The sequence below is a fragment of the Staurois parvus genome, unplaced genomic scaffold, assembly GCF_062004578.1.
Source record: "Staurois parvus isolate SC_StPar_1 unplaced genomic scaffold, SC_StPar_1.0 ptg000347l, whole genome shotgun sequence".
NCBI classification, from domain to species: Eukaryota; Metazoa; Chordata; class Amphibia; order Anura; family Ranidae; genus Staurois; species Staurois parvus.
This window is the reverse complement of record NW_028318143.1, coordinates 14,613,233-14,632,262: the sequence shown is the minus strand read 5'-3', so window position 1 is coordinate 14,632,262 and position 19,030 is coordinate 14,613,233. Positions and strand designations below refer to the sequence as shown.

At 47.0% G+C, this 19,030-nt stretch overlaps 1 protein-coding gene across 4 annotated transcripts in view; it reads left to right on the top strand.

Annotated features, from left to right (window-relative positions):
• Positions 1–7,257: 7,257 nt before the first annotated feature.
• Positions 7,258–19,030, top strand: part of EPS15 (epidermal growth factor receptor pathway substrate 15) — a 181,653-nt gene continuing 169,880 nt past the window's right edge. For all 4 annotated transcript variants that reach the window (XM_089684469.1, XM_089684467.1, XM_089684466.1 and 1 more), the window contains exon 1: positions 7,258–7,368. In XM_089684469.1, coding sequence (XP_089540595.1) covers positions 7,342–7,368 — 27 coding nt within the window. In that variant the 5' untranslated portion in view covers positions 7,258–7,341. The remainder of the gene's footprint in view (positions 7,369–19,030) is intronic.

Here is a 19,030-nt window from a genome sequence, read left to right as displayed (position 1 = left end):
GTCACCAGTGCTGCTTTATTAGGAAACAGATGGCACACCATGGGTCATATTTATCACAGTATTTATATTCTGAAAAATATAAGACACGCAGATAAAAAAACAGTTTTCATATACAGTACATTACCTGGATGTCTTTGAAGAACTTTTGCCACCAAGCTTTCAATTTTTTTTTTTTGCTGTTTGATCTCTAAACAAAGAAAAAAAAACTTTTTTAATAACAATGACAGTTGAGAGTGAAAGTTCTTAGGCAAGCAGGCTAAGATGGCAATGAGTGCAGAGTGTGGTGTAAGGGACCCCCATCCCCTATTTTGGGATACTCACAGGGTTGTCAGGTTTTCAGTAGAAAGTGCTGGCTGAGAATATTGAATCCACCAGCTTCACGCCTTGAGAAATCTGTCATGGGTGTCTATGAGAATGCTACTCTATTTTCCATTAATGAGAAAGCATTCATGCATCTTTTATCCTTGGTAAATTGCATAAAGTGCTTTTTTCCGTAGATGAGCTATCGTCAGTTTGTAATCTAATAACTTATAATGGGCTAAATTACTTTGAGTTCTTGTAAAATTGGGAGGTTTGATGGGGAAGGGTATTAGCCATGGGTCTTTTGGAATCTGAGTATCAAATAATCTTCTTCAATAGGTTCAAGTGGAGCTCCGCCCAAAAGGGGAAGTTCCGCTTTAAGGCCTCATCCCCTGCTGCCCATTTAGGATTGGCACTTTTGGGTACCCGATTTTGACAGGTACCCACTCCCACTTCTGCCGGGATTGCCTAGGCCAGTGGTCTCCAAACCGGATGTGGCCCTTTGCCTGCCTTTATCTGGCTCTTGGGGCACTATCCCTTCAGACACAAATGATGCTGCACCATTTCTTCCACTGACACCTATGATGGGGAGCTATTCCCCCCACTGATACCAACAATCAGGCACTAGTTCTCCCCCTAAAACTAATGATAGGGCATCGTTTGCGCTCACTGATGTTGGGGCATTTTCTACTTCCCAGCCCCCTTAAAGCCTGAAGGACAGTAAACTGGCCCTTTGGAAAGTTTGGAGACCCTTGGCTGAGGCGATCGGAAGTGGAAGTTCTCTTCTCCCTCCCCCCGAGTCTTCTGGGATACATGACTGGTCTCAGAGAACTGCGGGACCATTCACAATGTGCAGCGTCGCTCGCGCATGTACAGTGGGCACCCGGCTGTGAAGCTGCAAGCTGTCACAGCCAAGTGCCTACACTTAAGGTGCCAGGGACACAGGATGGCCGGTGAACCTGGCTGTGGTGAGGACACCGCTGGATCCTAGGACAGGTAAGTGGCTGTTTTTTAAAAGTCTGCACTTACAGTTTTTATAGCTGCTGACTTATTTTTTTTACCATTGACTGGAGCTCCACTTTAAAGGCCCTATGTCCGAATTCCAGTAAGCATAGAGCAAGTCCACCAGGTATATAGTACATCCGTCAAGGGAAGTAAGGGGAGGTGTGGTGATATTAGTGTACTGAAATACTTAAAGCTATCCCACATTTTCAGGGTATATCTTGTCAGGTCATAAATGAAAAAAATCCCAGCACACTCACCAGCTAGCCTGCAAACAACCCTATTTGACCCTGTCATATAGTTACATAGTTAGTCTGGCTGAAAAGAGACAAAAGTCCATCCAGTTCAACCATTAAAAAAAAAATTATACTCCTATACCCACAGTTGATCCAGAGGAAGGCAAAAAAACCCAGCAAATCATGATCCAATTTGCTGCTGCTGTGATAAAATTCCTTCCTGATCCCCCGAGAGGCAATCGGATATTCCCTGGATCAACTTTACCTATAAATGTTAGTATCCAGTTATATTCTGTGTATCTAAGAAACAATCCAGGACTTTTTTAAAGCAATCCATTGAGCTGGCCAGAACCAACTCTTGAGGGAGTCCATTCCACATTTTCACAGCTCTCACTGTGAAGAAACCTTTCCATGTTTGGAGATTACATTTCTTTTCCTCCAGACGTAAAGAGTGCCCCCTTGTCTAACAATGAATATTGAAGCCAGAGGGTTTGGTTGCACACGTTTGCAAATAAATGTGGAAGCTGCAGTGCCTACGTCAAGGCTCCTCTGTATACTGTGGTCCTAGCTCTATATTTGACAGTCTTCAAATTGGAGCACATATAGCAGTGGATAAATGAATGGGAGGTATGCCTGGAGGAAGCCCACTCCTCCTTAAGGCTCCATCCACACTAGTGTTTTTCTAAGCTCCTAGAAGCTGTTAGTAGCATTGTTATCTGCACTTAGGGCTCGTTCACACATGACTGTTTTACCAACGCTTGCCAAACGCCCCTATAGCTTTTGGCAGGCGTTGGTCCGGCGTTTGCAGAGCATTTTTTAACGCTCAGCAAACGCTCCGCAAACGCTGCATGCACAGTTTAGCGGCGTTTGCTAGGCATTTGCCGAGCGTTAAAAACGCCCCACAAACGCCTATAATGAAGTTTAAATGGTGTTACCACTCCGCAAACGCCCCACAACCCGCGTTGCAACCGCACAAGCCGGCCGGGCATTTGCGGAGCGGCACCATAGACTAGAATAAGAGGCTTCAACGCCTCCTGACTAGACCAGAGGCGTCCGTTTTGCCGCGACGCTAACGCTCCCCGTTAGAACAGCACCATGTGCTGCAATGTGCAGAATTGTCGGAGGCGTTTGGGAAGCGGTAAAAATGCTTCCCAAACACTTCTCTGCCGCCTGCACACAACGCTAGTGTGAACGTAGCCTTAGAAGCTAAATAGTGTTATCCTATGTGTCCATACACACTGCTTTAGGATATTAGCGTTTTTTGACCTTCAGCTTCTTGGCGGAGAAAAAAATGTTTTTGTAGAGTTTTTTGGAGCATTTTACTAGTAGAAAAAAAAATAGTGAACAATTCTAAATGCTACTAAAATGCTCCTGACAGCTTTTTCCAGCTTTTTTTTTCAAGTACTGTGAAAACACTAATAAAACACTAATGCTCCTAAACGCTACTAAAATGCTACTATAAGCTGGCATAAAAACACTATGGTCACCATTTTTCATCCACTGGCTTTTTTCTAGCGTTTTTTGAGCTTATAAAAAAATGCTAGAGTGCATGGAGCCTAAAGGCCAGGAACACATTAAAAGCTCAGCAAGATCACAATGGCAGCTGAAGGCATCCAATGTGCCCCCACACCAATTCCAGTGAACCAGCTATACAAATGATGGCATCCACCCTCATTTCTAACTAACCTTTGCAGTAAGGTGCAAATCACACAAATTTCCCAGCACCCTTACCAGCTAGCCTGCCAATGAACACAAAGTGACCCTGTCTAACATTTCATGTTACAAAACAGAGGTGTTAGATGCTCACGTTTGCAAATATACAGTGGGGCACCAATTGTGCAAGTTCTCCCACTTAAAAAGATGAGAGAGGCCTGTAATTGGCATCATAGGTAGACCTCAACTATGAGAGACAAAATGAGAAACAAAATCCAGACAATCACATTGGCTGATTTGGAAAGAATTTATTTGCAAATTATGGTGGAAAATAAGTATTTGGTCACCTACAAACAAGCAAGATTTCTGGCTCACAGACCTGTACCTTCTTCTTTAAGAGGCTCCTCTGTCCTGCACTCATTACCTGTATCAATGGCACCTGTTTGAACTTGTTATCAGTATAAAAGACACCTGTCCACAACCTCAAACAGTCACACTCCAAACTCCACTATGGTGAAGACCAAAGAGCTGTCGAAGGACACCAGAAACAAAATTGTAGACCTGCACTAGGCTGGGAAGACTGAATCTGCAATAGGCAAGCAGCTTGGTGTAAACAAATCAACTGTGGGAGCAATAATTAGAAAATGGAAGACATACAAGACCACTGATAATCTCCCTCGATCTGGGGCGCCACGCAAGATCTCACCCCGTGGGGTCAAAATGATCACAAGAACGGTGAGCAAAAATCCCAGGACCACACAGGGGGACCTAGTGAATGACCTGCAGAGAGCTGGGACCAACGTAACAAAGGCTACCATCAGTAACACACTACGCCGCCAGGGGCTCAGATCCTGCAGTGCCAGACGTGTCCCCCTGCTTAAGCCAGTACATGTCCCGGTCTGTCTGAAGTTTGCTAGAGAGCATTTGGATGATCCAGAAGAGGATTGGGAGAATGTCATATGGTCAGATGAAACCAAAATAGAACTGTTTGGTAGAGACACAACTTGTCGTGTTTGGAGGAGAGAGAATGCTGAGTTGCATCCAAAGAACACCATACCTACTGTGAAGCATGGGGGTGGCAACATCATGCTTTGGGGCTGTTTCTCTGCAAAGGGACCAGGACAACTGATCCATGTACAGGACAGAATGAATGGGGCCATGTATCGTGAGATTTTGAGTGCAAACCTCCTTCCATCAGCAAGGGCATTGAAGATGAAACGTGGCTGGGTCTTCCAACATGACAATGATCCCAAACATACCGCCCGGGCAATGAAGGAGCGGCTTCGTAAGAAGCATTTCAAGGTCCTGGAGTGGCCTAGCCAGTCTCCAGATCTCAACCCCATAGAAAACCTTTGGAGGGAGATGAAAGTCCGTGTTGCCCAGTGACAGCCCCAAAACATCACTGCTCTAGAGGAGATCTGCATGGAGGATGGGCCAACATACCAGCAACAGTGTGTGCCAACCTTGTGAAGACTTACAGGAAACGTTTGACCTCTGTCATTGCCAACAAAGGATATATAACAAAGTATTGAGATGAACTTTTGATATTGACCAAATACTTATTTTCCACCATAATTTGCAAATAAATTCTTTCCAAATCAGCCAATGTGATTGTCTGGATTTTCTCATTTTGTCTCTCATAGTTGAGGTCTACCTATGATGCCAATTACAGGCCTCTCTCATCTTTTTAAGTGAGAGAACTTGCACAATTGGTGGCTGACTAAATACTATTTTGCCCCACTGTATGTGGAAGCCGCAGTTCTTCGCCAAGGCTCAGGGTGCACCTAAAGGAGAGGAGAGTAGGTGATAATCTGATGGGTTGGGGCAGGGAGTTCCAGAGGATTGGTGACGCCCTGGAGAAGTCCTGGAAGTGAGCATGGGAGGAGGAGACCAGGGAACTAGAGAGAAGGAGGTCTTGTGAGGAGCGAAGTGTGCGTGCTGGGTGGTACTTGGATAATAGGTCAGTGATGTAGTTCGGGGCAGTATGGTGGACAGCTTTGTACGTCAGTGTTAGGATTTTGAATTTGATCCGTTGGGCAATCGGAAGCCAGTGGAGGGATTGGCAGAGGGGGGTGGCGGAGATGGAGTGGTTGGTAAGGTGGATGAGTCTGGCTGCCATATTCAGGATCGACTGAAGAGGGGATAGCCTGTGTTGAGGCAGGCCAGTGAGGAAGGAGTTGCAGTAGTCGAGTCGTGAGATAATAAGGGAGTGAATGAGCTGCTTAGTGGTTTCTGGGGTTAGGAACAAATGTATTTTGGAGATGTTGTGGAGGTGGAGTCTGCATGAGTTTGTTAGTGATTGGACTTATATATATATATATTTACTATATTGCTAAAAGTATTGGGCCAGCCCTCCAAATCATTGGATTCAGGTGTTCCACTCACCTCCATGGCCACAGGTGTATAACATCAAGCCCCTAGGCATGCAGACGGCTTCTACAAACATTTGTGAAAGAATGGGTCGCCCTCAGGAGCTCAGTGACTCCAAGCGTGGTACCGTGATAGGTTGTCACCTGTGCAATACGTCCATCTGTGACATTTCCTGGCTACTAAATGTTCCACGGTCAACTGTTAGTGAGATTATAACAAAGTGGAAGCAACTGGGAACAGCAGCAACTCAGCCACCAAGTCGTAGGTCACGTAAAATGACAGAGCAGGGTCAGCACATGCTGAAGCTCACAGTGCGCAGAAGTCGCCAACTGTCTGCAGAGTCAATAGCTAAAGACCTCCAAACTTCATGTGGCCTTCAGATTAGCACAACAACAGTGCGTAGAGAGCTTCATAGAATGGGTTTCCATGGCTGAGCAGCTGCATCCAAGCCTTACATCACCAAGTGCAATGCAAAGCGTCGGATGCCGTGGTGTAAAGCACGCCACCACCGAACTCTAGAGCAGTGGAGATATGTTCTCTGGAGTGATCAATCATGCTTCTCTGTCTGGCAATCCGATGGACATGTCTGGGTTTGGCAGTTGCCAGGAGAACAATACTTGCCTGACTGCATTGTGCCAAGTGTAGAGTTTGGTGGAGGGGGGGATTATGGTGTGGGGCTGTTTTTCAGGGGTTGGGCTTGGCCCCCTAGTTCCAGTGAAGGGAACTCTTAAGGCGTCAGCATACCAAGACATTTTGGACAATTTCATGCTCCCAACTTTGTGGGAACAGTTTGGGGATGGCGCCTTCCTGTTCCAACATGACTGCACACCAGTGCACAAAGCAAGGTCCATAGAGACATGGATGAGCGAGTTTGGGGTGGAGGAACTTGACTGGCCTGTAGAGTCCTGACCTCAACCTGACAGAACACCTTTGGGATGAATTACAGTGGAGACTGTGAGCCAGGCCTCCTCCCCCGACATCAGTGCCTGACCTCACAAATGTACTTCTGGAAGAATGGTCCAACCTTCCCATAGACACCCTCCTAAACCTTGTGGATGGCCTTCCCAGAAGAGTTGAAGCTGTTATAGCTGCAAAGGGCGGGGCCAACTCAATATTGAACCCTACAGACTAAGACTGGGGGCCATTATAGTTCCTGTGTGTGGCAAGGCAGGCCGACCAATACTTGGGGCAGTATAGGGTATATAGATGTATTGTAGTTTGTGGTTGTGTTGTTTCCCGTGTTGTGTACAGTCCAGTGTTGCATGACCGCACAATAGTCATTGGAAGTGTGAGAGCTGAACATTGTCCTGGGCAGGAGGGGGTGGGGCCTTCACTGAAGGGGTTCATCCGATACGTTGATGGTCGGATCGCACAACTCAGGAACATACAATATTACACGTTGGTGTGGGATGTAGAATCGCGCAGCCCCTGAACCGCACACACACCGGCCAATACACGGGCCTGTCACCCAACAACCATGCACACGGCGGGGACGGAGCCGTGTCCGGGGGATTCGCACTTTTTCTTTCACTTCGTTCTTTTATTGTGAACTATGTGCGGCATGTGTGAGGGAAGATGTCATGACAGGACGGCTGGCACTCCGAGTCCCCTCAGCGTCACCTCAGGCACCCTCTCACCTCCCACTACCGCCTCTTCTGTCTGGCCCCGCCCACTTACTTCTCACCCCCGCCCACTGGCTCCGCTTACACTCCCCGGCCCCGCCCAATGTCCCGCCCGTCCCTGGTAGAGTGGATGATGGGCGGATCGGGCCGGAAGCAGCATGGCGGCCACACTGCCCCGGACACAGGTAACCCGGACAACGGGGCGACCGGGGGGAGGGGCGGGGGGACTCGGGGTGTCTGAGAGGAATGTGTCCCCCCCTAGTGGATGGGGGGCGGGGGAGAGGCGCCGGGCACGGCCGGGAGACTCCGCCGGAGAGAGAGACACTGATTGTCTACAGAGACCTCACCTTATACAGAGAGAGAGACTTCACCTTATACAGAGAGAGAGACCTCACCTTATACACAGAGAGAGACTTCACCTTATACACAGAGAGAGAGACTTCACCTAATATACAGAGAGACCGACCTCACCTTATACAGAGAGAGAGACCGACCTCACCTTATACAGAGAGAGACCTCACCTTATACAGAGAGAGACCGACCTCACCTTATACAGAGAGAGAGAGAGACCTCACCTTATACAGAGAGAGAGAGAGACCTCACCTTATACAGAGAGAGAGAGAGACCTCACCTTATACAGAGAGAGAGACCTCACCTTATACACAGAGAGAGACCTCACCTTATACAGAGAGAGACCTCACCTTATACACAGAGAGAGACCTCACCTTATACACAGAGAGAGAGAGACTTCACCTTATACACAGAGAGAGAGACTTCACCTTATACACAGAGAGAGAGACCTCACCTTATACACAGAGAGAGAGACCTCACCTTATACACAGAGAGAGAGAGACTTCACCTTATACACAGAGAGCGAGACCTCACCTTATACACGGAGAGAGAGACCTCACCTTATACACGGAGAGAGAGACCTCACCTTATACACGGAGAGAGAGACCTCACCTTATACACGGAGAGAGAGACCTCACCTTATACACAGAGAGACCTCACCTTATACACAGAGAGACCTCACCTTATACACGGAGAGAGAGACCTCATCTTATACACAGAGAGACCTCACCTTATACACAGAGAGACCTCACCTTATACAGAGAGAGAGAGAGACCTCACCTTATACAGAGAGAGAGAGAGACCTCACCTTATACAGAGAGAGAGAGACCTCACCTTATACAGAGAGAGAGAGAGACCTCACCTTATACAGAGAGAGACCTCACCTTATACAGAGAGAGACCTCACCTTATACAGAGAGAGACCTCACCTTATACACAGAGAGAGAGACCTCACCTTATACACAGAGAGAGAGACCTCACCTTATACACAGAGAGAGAGACCTCACCTTATACACAGAGAGAGAGACCTCACCTTATACACAGAGAGAGAGACCTCACCTTATACACAGAGAGAGAGACCTCACCTTATACACAGAGAGAGAGAGACCTCACCTTATACAGAGAGAGAGAGAGACCTCACCTTATACAGAGAGAGAGAGAGACCTCACCTTATACAGAGAGAGAGAGAGACCTCACCTTATACAGAGAGAGAGACACCTCACCTTATACAGAGAGAGAGAGACCTCACCTTATACACAGAGAGAGACCCCACCTTATACAGAGAGAGAGAGAGACCCCACCTTATACACAGAGAGACCTCACCTTATACAGAGAGAGACACTGAGGGGTTTATTTACTAAAGCTGGAGAGTCCAAAATCAGACTCCCTTCTGCATAGAAACCAATCAGCTTCCAGGTTTCACTGCCAAAGCTTCATTGAACAAGCTGAGGTTAGAAGCTGATTGGTTTCTATGCAGAAGGGAGTCTGATTTTGGACTCTCCAGCTTTAGTAAATAAACCCCTGATTGTCTACAGAGACCTCACCTTATACACAGAGAGAGACCTCACCTTATACACAGAGAGACCTCACCTTATACACAAACCTCACCTTACACAGAGAGAGAGACCGACCTCACCTTACACAGAGAGAGAGACCGACCTCACCTTACACAGAGAGAGAGACCGACCTCACCTTACACAGAGAGAGAGAGACCTCACCTTATACACAGAGAGTCTTATATAGAGGTAGGTGTCGGGGGTGTCTTATATAGAGGTAGGTGTCGGTGGGGTCTCATATATAGGTAGGTGTTGGGGGTGTCTTATATAGTGGTAGGTGTGTCGTGGGTCTTATATAGAGGTAGGTGTCGGGGGGTGTCTTATATAGAGGTAGGTGTGTCGGGGGTCTTATATAGAGGTTGGTGTGTCGGGGGTCTTATATAGAGGTAGGTGTCGGGGGGGGGGTGTCTTATATAGAGGTAGGTGTCTTATATAGAGGTAGGTGTTGGGGTTGTCTTATATAGAGGTAGGTGTTGGGGTTGTCTTATATAGAGGTAGGTGTGTCGTGGGTCTTATATAGAGGTAGGTGTTGGGGGGGTCTTATATAGAGGTAGGTGTTGGGGGGTCTTATATAGAGGTAGGTGTTGGGGTGTCTTATATAGAGGTAGGTGTTGGGGGGGTCTTATATAGAGGTAGGTGTTGGGGGGGTCTTATATAGAGGTAGGTGTTGGGGGGTCTTATATAGAGGTAGGTGTCGGGGGGGTCTTATATAGAGGTAGGTGTCGGGGGGGTCTTATATAGAGGTAGGTGTCGGGGGGGTCTTATATAGAGGTAGGTGTCGGGGGGGTCTTATATAGAGGTAGGTGTTGGGGGGGTCTTATATAGAGGTAGGTGTCGGGGGGGGGGGGTTATATAGAGGTAGGTGTTGGGGGTCTTATATAGAGGTAGTATGTGGACCCTGCACAGTGGACTATGATAGCTGCTGCTAGTAATACCACAGGGGTGTGAATACAAACATAAATGCTGCGCTGCCCCTAGTGGTTTTATGTACACACTACATATGTGATGGTGGCCCACAGATACATGTGTGACTATATACCATATATAACATGATGTGCCCCCCCGCAGGGTCTCAGTACATCCCTATGATTGGGGGAAACAGACATTCCTATATACCGTGTGTCTATAAATCAATGCTAACAATCTGCTATATCAGTGAATATAGTGCACCAATCATGGCCATCAGTCCTAATAACATGAACCGGTTACAGTCAGCACCACTTGTGTCTCCTAAGAGATATCACAGAGGATTGCAGAGTCCTAGGATCTGTGAAGTGTCATACACATGCTTTACATGGAAGTGCAATAAAGACAGTATTGCACTATGGCAGCTTTCTTTTGATTGGTTTTCATGGCGGTGGAGGAGTATTGTGGATGGTCCGGAGTGTTTGTCACATATAGAGTCCACAACCAGCGGATACATACTCCAAGTATACACAGGCAGCGGATCGCTGTAGGGGCTTACTGGAGCACCAAAAGCGCAGTGTGACCTACCTATGCAGGTGGACAACATCTTGTGGTGGGGGAGGAGCACAAAGTGGAGCACTCAACGTACAGAACTTTACAGATATGAAGATTGATCGCTGGATCACATAGTATCACATGGGGTGTGAATGTGGAAAGTGTTTCACATTGGGACGTTAAATATTTGTATGTGGATGGTGGGGTGCCGGGACTTTCATATTCGCACACACGTGCACTGCATGTATGGATATTAATATTTTATGTTCTGATTGTAACCGGTTCATGGTATTAGGACTGATGGCCATGATTGGTGCACCATTTGCACAGTATTCACTGATATAGCAGTTTGTTAGCATTGGTGTATGCACACACAGTATACAGGAATGTCTATTTCCCCCAATCATAGGGATGTACTGAGACCCTGCAGGGGGGGGAGTACATTTTAAGCACATCATGTTATATATGGTATATAGTCACACATTTATCTGTGGGCCACCATCACATATGTAGTGTGTACATACAACCACTAGGGGCAGCACAGCATTTATTTATGTTTATATAGAGGTTGGTAGGTGTTGGGGGGGTCTTATATAGAGGTTGGTGTGTCAGTGGTCTTATATAGAGAGGTTGGTAGGTGTTGGGGGTGTCTTATATAGATGTTGGTGTGTCAGTGGTCTTATATAGAGAGGTTGGGGGTGTCTTATATAGAGGTTGGTGTGTCGGGGGTCTTATATAGAGGTTGGTGTGTCGGGGGTCTTATATAGAGGTTGGTGTGTCGGGGGTCTTATATAGAGGTTGGTGTGTCGGGGGTCTTATATAGAGGTTGGTGTGTCGGGGGTCTTATATAGAGGTTGGTGTGTCGGGGGTCTTATATAGAGGTTGGTGTGTCGGGGGTCTTATATAGAGGTTGGTGTGTCGGGGGTCTTATATAGAGGTTGGTGTGTCGGGGGTCTTATATAGAGGTTGGTGTGTCGGGGGTCTTATATAGAGGTTGGTGTGTCGGGGGTCTTATATAGAGGTTGGTGTTTCGGGGGTCTTATATAGAGGTTGGTTGGTGATGGGGGTGTGTTATATATAGAGATTGGTAGGTGTTGGGGGGGTGTCTTATATAGAGGTTGGTAGGTATTGGGGGGGGGTCTTATATATAGGTTGGTAGGCTTTAGGGGGGTCTTGTGTAGAGGTTGGTAGGTGTTGGGGGGGTCTTGTGTAGAGGTTGGTAGGTGTTGGGGGGGTCTTGTGTAGAGGTTGGTAGGTGTTGGGGGGGTCTTGTGTAGAGGTTGGTAGGTGTTGGGGGGGTCTTGTGTAGAGGTTGGTAGGTTTTGGGGGGGTCTTATATAGAGGTTGGTAGGTGTTGGGGATCTTATATACAGGTTGGTAGGTGTTGGGGGGATCTTATATAGAGGTTGGTAGCTGTTGGGGCGTTCTTGTATAGAGTTTGGTAGGTGTTGGGGTCTGCTATAGAGGTTGGTAGGTGTTGGGGGGGTGGTCTTGTATAGAGGTTTGTAGGTGTTGGGGGGGGTGGTCTTGTATAGAGGTCGGTAGGTGTTGGGGGGGGGGGGGGGGGTCTTCTATAGAGATTGGTGATGGGGTTTTTGCAGCCACTTTTAGGGGCATTAGGCCTTCCACGTTTTCCTGGGTGGCCCTCCGAGATATCCCGTGTGGCCCTCCATGTTTTCCTGGGTGGCCCTCCACGTTATCCTGGGTGCGTTTTGGTAGAAAAAACTCTTGAAGCGGCTAAACGTGTCTAAATGCTAGTTGCGTTTAGCGCTTGAACATTAATTTCAATGTCTAGAATAAATGATCATTCTGGTCAATGAAATGAATTAACGCCCAAGTGCCTGACGCTTGTAAATGCGCCTAAATGCGTGCAAAAGTGTTAGTTACAAGCGTGTGTCAGGCGTTTTTTCTACACAAACTCTGCTGCCAGGAGGACAGCTTCTAGGAGAGTTTTCTTGACACCCTGTGTTCCTGAGTCCTTCGTCTCATCACTGGAACCTTTGTGCTCACAATTCAGTAGTAATGGCGTGTTTGGATATATGACTAGCGCTGGATTGTGACTCGAGGTCGGGGTGTGAGTCCAGTTCAGGGTTTACTCCAGGAAGGTTAGTATGATCAATGCCTCCCATACACTATGTATAGATAGAGCAGATTGTGGTGTCTGTGATTAATAGACTGATTTATTATCGGAGGACGATTACTATGATATTCTGAAGGTCCAGTGAGCGCTGGTGATTAACGGTCACCGTGCCAGTTCAGCGGTCCAGATATATGATTTCTGTTAGTGTTGAGTTTCCAGGCTTCAGGTTACATTGTGTCATTACTATCCATTATTTATATAGTGAAGTACACATGGGCATCTTATGATGGACTGCAATCAATACATGCCAGGCACAGAGTGATGATATGGCTCCTCCAATAATTGCAAAGTGCAGTTTATGAGCGGTAGTGGCAGCAGGGATGCATTGATTCAGAAGCTCAGGATCAGTGTCATGCTAATGTTTGCTAATTGTTACATATTTCAAACTAATAATATAAACATTCAAATTTTCCACTGAATTTGTCATGTGAACACATAAGGGCCCTTTCACACTGGCGGCTCTGTCTGCTCAGCGGGGGGTCTGTTCTGTGATTCCCGCTGAGCAGGCAGATGACACAGCCCGCTGTTCTCTGTGGGGCAGTTGGATGTAGTCAGACCACCTGTCCCTTTTACATCCGTTCCGATATGCCAGACGGATGGGGAACAGATTATTATTATTATTCAGGATTTATACAGCGCCAACAGTTTGCTCAGCGCTGTACAATTTAAGATCGCCGTCTGTCTGGTTTTAGCAGATAGGATCACACATGTCTGTTTACATCCGCCGCTCCATAGAGGGCAATGCACGGTCCGATTGGGTGTGTCTGAAAAATGGACAGGTGGGCCCCATCAGTCCGCCCGTGAAATGGGACCGTACACATTTTGTAGTCCATTGGTGTATGCATATACAGTATAAAACTGACGTTTAATTGGCTTGTGTTTTGTATTCCTTGCTGTCAACATGCTTGTGAACGTTTGAAATAAAACCTGTCCCTCTTTCATTTCCTACTTTTTTTTTTTTTTTTTTTTTAGACCCAGTGATGTTTATCATTGGGTCTCTGTACTTCTCTGTGCAATGCATACAGATATTGACTGGTGGGATTGGCCAGCAGCTTTACGCCCTAACACCCCGGTCTCATCAAACCCGACTTTGAAATCATGCGACTTACAGTGAAGTCGCACGATTTCAAAGTAGGGAGACATGCCGATTTCAGGTGCGATTTGCAAGACATCAGACACAGAAAGTAGCGCATGTACTGCTTTAGAAATTGGTTCGGCTCCCACCAAGTCGGAACTGCACTGGTATGACCTCTCTAATTGCGGACAGTAGGGTGCGGCTTGGCATGTGATTTGCAAGTTGCATGGCATGCAAATTTGCATCCAGTGTGACTGGTCCAGTGTGACCGGGGATTAATATAAAGGAGTAAGCTGATTCTTTGGAGGAGTTTTACAAATACTAAAAGATGGGTTGATGTCAGTCTGGAGGAGTAGGCGTTCCTAGGCAGACTGACCCTAGGTTCACATCTGTGTGGGTGGTGCCGCTACGGATCCACACGAAAATCTGTGTAGCCACACCACCCGCACAGAGAATTGCGGATCCACGGGCGGGTGCCATTAGTTCTAATGGCACGCTTCCCGCACTGGAAAATGCCCGTGCGGGCTGTGTTTTCCAAAGACGTGCAGGGACTTCTTTCCCTGCGTGCCGCGGGAGTACATTCAGATGAATTGGCTCTTGTGCCCGTGCAAAACGCGGCCCACACGGCCGCATAGAACCGGGGGTAAATTTGAATGCAGTTCGCTCTGGTTTTTTGCCCACATGGGATGCTGAGCCTCCATGATTGAAAGAGCTGAAATCCATTTAATGAAAGAGACGGGTCCAGGGATAGTCATGCTGCAGAGGAAAGCTAGATGATGCTGGATGTCCTCCAGCCAGAAAGTGAGGTGGTTACAAAGAAAACAAACCGAGGGTGTACTGGCCTGGTGCATTTGTTTTGTTTGTTTTCTTTGTATCCAGTGACTTTGGACTACCCCGGTCCGTTGAGGGCAGCAAGGAGTGCATTTTCCAGGACATCTGAATTGTTACCATTGCCTTTGCTGAGTCCATCCACAAGCTCAGGAGTACAGAGTTTGCTGTGTTTTAGAAAGTGTCTCTGACTTGCTACAACTTCTAATGCACTCTGTTAGAAGCTCACTGTGTGCAGTGAAATCCAAGCAAGCTATTCCAGTACAGGAGAGGAGTCTGTACAACTGTGCAAGACTGAAGGGAAGGCCGGAGAGTAGAGGGAAGTGTTACGGACTAATAGACTGATATTACCATGATTAGATTGAGTCACCTACTGGCGTTGTATGTCACAGAGGGCAGATTATCTAGTCTGATGCTTTCCTAGATACTCCCTGCTTAATCGCACTGCTGTTTGTGTACTGGGAGGAGGCTCAGCGCTCCTGGTGTGTTCTCCATGAAAACCTGCGTCACACGGAACCATGAGAGCGTCACACGGAACCATGAGAGCGTCACACGGAACCATGAGAGCGTCACACGGAACCATGAGAGCGTCACACGGAACCATGAGAGGCATGTAAATAGGAGTGTCTTTGTGTCTTGGAAAGGACTTTGTTCCTGCCGACATGGCGCATATATGTGGCCCCATGTAAACCCTGTTTTGTGCTGTGAGTGTGCGTCCTGCGAGCTCCCAGCACAGACACTGGAGGGGAAAGCTCCCGATGCATACTTGCGATTGGGAGCTTTCTGATCATGTGACAGCCAATCAAATGGTCACATGACCCGAATGCCCACCTCCGCCTCCCAGCATTCAGAAGCTCTTGAAGGGACAGGAGACGACGGCAGAATGAGGTTAAAGTGATTGTAAAGCTTTTTTTTTTTTCTTATTAAAATAACAAACATGGTATACTTACCTATTCTTTGCAATAGTATTGCATAGAGTGGTCCCTTACCGTCTCTTCTATAGCCCCTCGCCGGCACTCTTGGCTCCTTTTTTTCTCCAAGTGCCCCCTCAGCAAACTGGTTGCCGAGGAGGCACTCGCACGCTTCTCCAGGCTGTGCGCGTCCGTAGACAGACACGTCGTGCCTTGCTCATGCTCAAACCCAACACCTCCCCTCAACCCACCACCAACCTCTTCACGCCAACGGTACGCATATATGCCTCCTTTTGGTGGGTGGGACTTAAAGCTGAGAGGGTGCATATATACGTACCAGAATGTAAACAGAGATGCACCCTGCGTGCTCCTGGTACAGTTAACAGCTCCTGATCTCTACTGGCGATCGGGAGCTTTCCGATTATGTGACTACTGTCACGACCAATCACAGTGGTCACATGATCAGAAACCCCGCCTCCTGGCATCAGACCCCTCTTAAAGGCTGGAAGGCGCAGACATTAAGGGGTTAATGCCAAGAATGCATTAAGGTAAAAAAGAAACAAAACAAAAACCTTTGCCTTTTAGAACCTCTTGAAGTTGGTCATACAGTGAGTGAATTTCAGCCAGTTCCTGATGAATAGGTTGATAATCGCTCAGTGGGCGACCCTGCTGTCTTCATCCAACTAATGTTGAAGGATCCTGTTGGAATATTTTCCGCTTTATATAGATAGTGCCTGTATTGGCCATTGCAGTAAATTAAAAGCTTGAAACAGCTGGAAACCTATTTGTTCCTATGGAGAAGGAACACATTGTCCTGTTTCTTCAGTAAACCTTGTGGGAGGTTGCAGCAGGAACTTGTCCGAACTTCTTGTTGGCCAACCTGGAGCTCTAATCCTGCTGTTGTCATTTATTCCCAGAACCACTTACCTTTTGGATCTGTTTGAAACAGCTGAGAGCCTCCCAAGAGTCCTATGTGCAGAATTCCAAAAAACATTTCTGTACTGCCTCAGCTAGCTAGTAGTAGTTGTTCACATTCAACTGAACTTGTTCTGTATTGCTGATGCTACAGAATGAGAATTGGATCTATTTCCACAGGCGCTTGGTTTTCCCGACTCAGTTCCAATAGATTGGTGTGACGGTAGGTATAGTTGTGCTGATCTTCACTCTTGTCTCTTTGGTTTTCATCCAATAAAGTGGACATATACCCGGTAAAGTGACTGGCCTCAGGTGATGCACAGAGATGAAATAACTCCTCCTTAAGTTGTACCTGTTTATCTGTAGTCCTCTCTCCTTTAGTCCTCTCTCCTTTAGTCCTCTCTCCTTTAGTCCTCTCTCCTTTAGTCCTCTCTCCTTTAGTCCTCTCTCCTTTAGTCCTCTCTCCTTTAGTCCTCTCTCCTTTAGTCCTCTCTCCTTTAGTCCTCTCTCCTTTAGTCCTCTCTCCTTTAGTCCTCTCTCCTTTAGTCCTCTCTCCTTTAGTCCTCTCTCCTTTAGTCCTCTCTCCTTTAGTCCTCATGCACACTGGATGTTTTTACAGCTGCTGTTTTCAGCTTTTGACATATTTTCTACATCTAGTAACCCCCCTAGCATGTTATCCTATGTGTCCATGCACACATAGACTGTAATCAATGTTTTTTGGCTGGAAGAAAAACCCAGGACTAGTGGCATTCTAGAGGAGTTTTTAGCTGTAAAAACGCTCTAACGCTGAAAAACACGGTAAATGGTAGCAAACCAGCATTTTCGCACTAAAAAAAAAATTTTTTGGTTTAAAGAAAACTCTAAAAAATGTGGCAAAACGCCACTAAATGCTAATACAAAAGCGCTGAAAAACGCACGTTTTTAACGTGACTTTACATAGCTAACGTTACGAGCGTTATTAAAACATCCAGTGTGCATGGAGCCTCAAGCTTTTTAAAGCACACATTTTACACAGCCCAGAGGCAGGGGCAGGGATCCAATGGCACACACTGCACAACCTAGAAGAGCTGAGTGTAATCTGAGACCAAAGTGAAGGGAATGGACACACCCCTCCACACGATCTCATAAAGAAACATGCACAGCTGAGCCTGTCAGTCATGGGCAGTATGCTGGGGTCTCTCCTCCCCTGCCCCCCCTCAATTGCTTGGAATTGGCACAACCTGTCAGAAATAACTCATGCAGATAGCAGAGGGACAAGGCAACGGACAGAAATCACATTCTTTGCTTTGGATTGAGGCAAGTACACACTGCAGAACACGGGTGTCAAACTGGCGGCCCTCCAACTGTTGCCAAACTACAAGTCCCATGAGGCATTGCAAGATTGACAGTTACAAGCATGACTCCCAAAGGCAGAGGCATGATGGGACTTGTAGTTTCGCAACAGCTGGAGGGCTGCCAGTTTGACACCCTTGTTGTAGAAGGATATGGGGTTTTTTTATTGTTCATGTCAAAGGTTTACACCCACTTTACACCCATTTGGATTTGCGATTAACTAACCTTATCTTATCAGGCCATCTCTGCATGTCATTTACTCCTGAACATACTACACCTATAAAACATAAACACCTAATAATACCTGCCTGTGCTATCGTTGTTTTATTTTGTTTACAATATTTTATTAGACTTTGGCAGTAAAGTTGCCTGCTGAAGCTTCTGCTTTCCCTTCAGTGGTGCAGGAAATGTTTTGGTTGGAAGACATTTAGGAGTTTTTGCGGTACTTACTGATGTCAGTGTTGCTGTATTAAAGGAGACGTACAGCCAAAGCTCATTTTGCTGTACTTCTGTGGATCACAGGAGTGCAGTTCGTTTTGCATTCCTGTGACCTGTTTTCAGACAACAGCAGGCTAAAGTCCTCTGTCAGCTGACATCACTCAGCTGGTCCAGGCTGGGGAAAGATCCTGACTTTAATATCGGGATCCAACCAGATGTCTGGAGCAACACTAGCCTCTCAGCGATCTGACAGTCGCAACTTTTTGCTCAGAGCGGCAGGGAGAACTGAGCGATCAGTGGTGTTGGGGGACTCCCACCCACACGGATGTCCTATTGGACATAGCGGCTGTGTCTATGAGAGCCGCGTGATCCAATGGACTACAATGGGACGCCGCCATGGGGATGCACGCAACACATGTGCATGCCAGTGCCCGCAGAACACGACCCTGCACAGGGCACACGTCATCAACCCATGTGAATGGTGCCTAAGTGTCAGGTTCTGCCAACTTCATCTTCTTATGATACCTCTCTACGTAACATTCCCAACCCCCCCAGTAGTTACATTTTTCCTGCATATTGGTGCGTGAGTTTTCTGAGTGAAGTGGTTCAGTTCCTGTGCATTTTAACAGCCTGGAGACTTACCAAATCAGATTATGATCACCACCATTATGACAGAACTAGATTATTATTGCTGGTCAGTAAGGGTGAGCCCATGCGTGTTTGGATCCTGGTTGGAGCCCACAGGAAGCTGTGACTTTGCTGGGTCACTCATAACTGAGGCATGCCCTGCAACCGCATGTACAGTATATGTGAGCTACGGGCAGGGAGTGCCCAGACACAG